Source organism: Notothenia coriiceps, unplaced genomic scaffold, assembly GCF_000735185.1.
Source record: "Notothenia coriiceps isolate Sejong01 unplaced genomic scaffold, NC01 NC01_scaffold00031415, whole genome shotgun sequence".
Lineage (NCBI taxonomy): Eukaryota > Metazoa > Chordata > Actinopteri > Perciformes > Nototheniidae > Notothenia > Notothenia coriiceps.
Window position 1 is genome coordinate 1 of NW_011364116.1, and position 2,332 is coordinate 2,332.

The 2,332-nt window shown below is 39.9% G+C and overlaps 1 protein-coding gene across 1 annotated transcript; it reads left to right on the forward strand.

Moving 5' to 3' along the window:
- Nucleotides 1-237: 237 nt before the first annotated feature.
- LOC104959935 (ceramide synthase 2-like) lies at nt 238-1,952 on the forward strand (the record flags this gene model as incomplete). The annotated part of the gene is made up of 2 exons (XM_010787842.1): nt 238-394; nt 1,353-1,952. Coding segments are annotated over 2 exons (349 nt in total), but the record flags the coding sequence as incomplete, so codon positions are not given.
- Nucleotides 1,953-2,332: the final 380 nt, after the last annotated feature.

Genomic DNA, 2,332 nt, shown 5'->3' on the forward strand with positions numbered 1-2,332 from the left:
ACTTCCGGGTTTTAGGACTCGTCACTGCACCACTCTATGGACGACGAGTGTTACATAGTACACAGGGATTTGAGCCTTTGCGGACCATTACATGCACTAAAACCTATAGAACACACCACAGGAAAGGGAAAATGCCAAAAGCAGGATAGGATCCCTTTAAGAACCCCCGGGCTGAATGCTATAAACGAGTTGTTTCGAGGTCAATACCAACACTGACTGTTTCCTCTTGTGTTCCAGAGTGATCCACGCCACCTTGGTGCTCTCCATGGACTTCTTCCAGCCCTTCTTCGGGTATTACTTCTTCAACGCTCTGCTCTTGGTGCTGCAGGCTCTGCACGTGTTCTGGGCGTACCTCATCCTGCGCATGATCTGGAAGTTTGCCTTCATGGGCAAGGTGAGAGGAGTGCAAATAACTGTCATAACTAACATACTTACATATACAGTATATTAATGTTATTGCCCTTTCTTTACACTAATCATCTAGCAGTTTCTCAAAAATGCATTACTATAACAGTAGACAGGTTGATTATCTTCAGCTTCCTTCAAACTAAAACAAACATTGCCACTACTCAGATATCATGGTAGACAGATAACTCAACGTGACTTTCATTTCTTCATTTATTGTATGTACTGCTTGATATTCTTCCTTTTTATTGGATTGTTTTCTTCTTTTGATTGATAATTGTGTGTTTTGTTTTTTTAAATTAGCAATGTTAGCTTATTTCTCCTTTTATGTTATTCAGGGTTCCTACGGTCATTAAAATCCTGGAAAAGTCATGGAAATTCTAAATGCAAATTCCAGGCCCTGGAAAAGTTATGGAAAAACAATATTTTTCCCAAAGTTTTGGAAAAGTAACTAAAGTTGCATCAAATATAATTTATATGTTATCTAATTGCCGAAATAGTAATACTATAATGATAATAAATACTGTATGGTATAGTAATAAAACCTAAAATGGCGTTTTGCTGGTGAGAGGTTTGAGTTGCGTTAGCCTGTAGAAGCTAGTAAGCCTATTTGATTTGTTTTAGATAGGCACAACATGTTTAATATGCAGACCTTAATTTCATGTTCCATGTTCAAATAAACAATTTTCAGTGGTACCACTGAAAGAATAACTTTTTTGGTCATGGAAAATTAGGTAAAGGTCATGGAGAAATCATTGGTGAAAAAGTGTATGAACTCTGGTTATTGTTTTTCTACTTAGAACTACTAGATAGGTGGTCAGCACATGGCTTCTTGACCTTAATTATCTGGACTCTATGCACATAAACCAATACATTAAAAACAAAAAGCAAAGGTTGAATGATTAGAATCCATTTGGCACTCAACAATTTCAATCTTTTCTTCACAGGTGGAGCGTGATGAGCGGAGCGACGAGGAGAGCGAGGCGGACGACGATGAAGAGGACGAGCAGGAGGAAGAGAGCAGCTGGGACCAAAGGAAAGGAACGATGAACTCAAAACTGGCGTCGCTCGCTGACAACTGCGTCCTGAACAACCTGACCAACCAGAGGAGCATCAGCCGGCTGCCCAAAGCCAGATAGTGGAGGAAAGTATAAATGATTTCCCTTAAAGTCTACTGGAGATATCATCATTTCTGACATATTGTAGATACACTTGGCGTGTGTACGTCCAACATGGTCCACCGATGATTTCAGATCTGCATCCTGCTTGTTTAAAAGGGTTTTAAATAGGACGAAGAAGAACTATGATTGTAAATCTCAGTATGAGGTTAGCAGGAAACACCATCTTTACACACTGTATACTAGAAAGATATATTTGACAAAACGAGGACACCTTTCCTTTACAGAAAATTTAAAAAATGTCGCCAATTTATGCTTTTTCTTATAAGAATCAGAAATCTTTTAGACGTCCTTATAGAGAGCCACAGTGACGCGTCCTAAAACCCGGAAGTAAACTCCTTCCGGTTCCTTCGACAAAAACACTGCAATTTCTCCGTAGGATTTTGGAAAATAGCTCGAAATAAGGTTTGTGGTTGAGACACATTGAAGAGACGAATCACGTTTTGTTCAGCCGGATAATATCCACATGTGACGGGGGAGGCGCGTGGTACAGGTTCAAACCCCACTGCAGTCAGCATGTCGTTGTGTCCCTGAGACACTTCACCCCCAAATTGCTCCTGTGGGGATTGTCCACAGTATTGATTCAAAAAGTAGGGTCGACATGTGGATATTATCCTGCTGAACAAAATGTGATCCGTCTCTTCAATTTGTTTCAACCACAGACCTTATTTCCAGCTATTTTCCAAAATCCTATGGAGAACTTGCATTGGTTTTTGTCGAAGGAAAAACTGCGGTGGTAAAATGCTAAC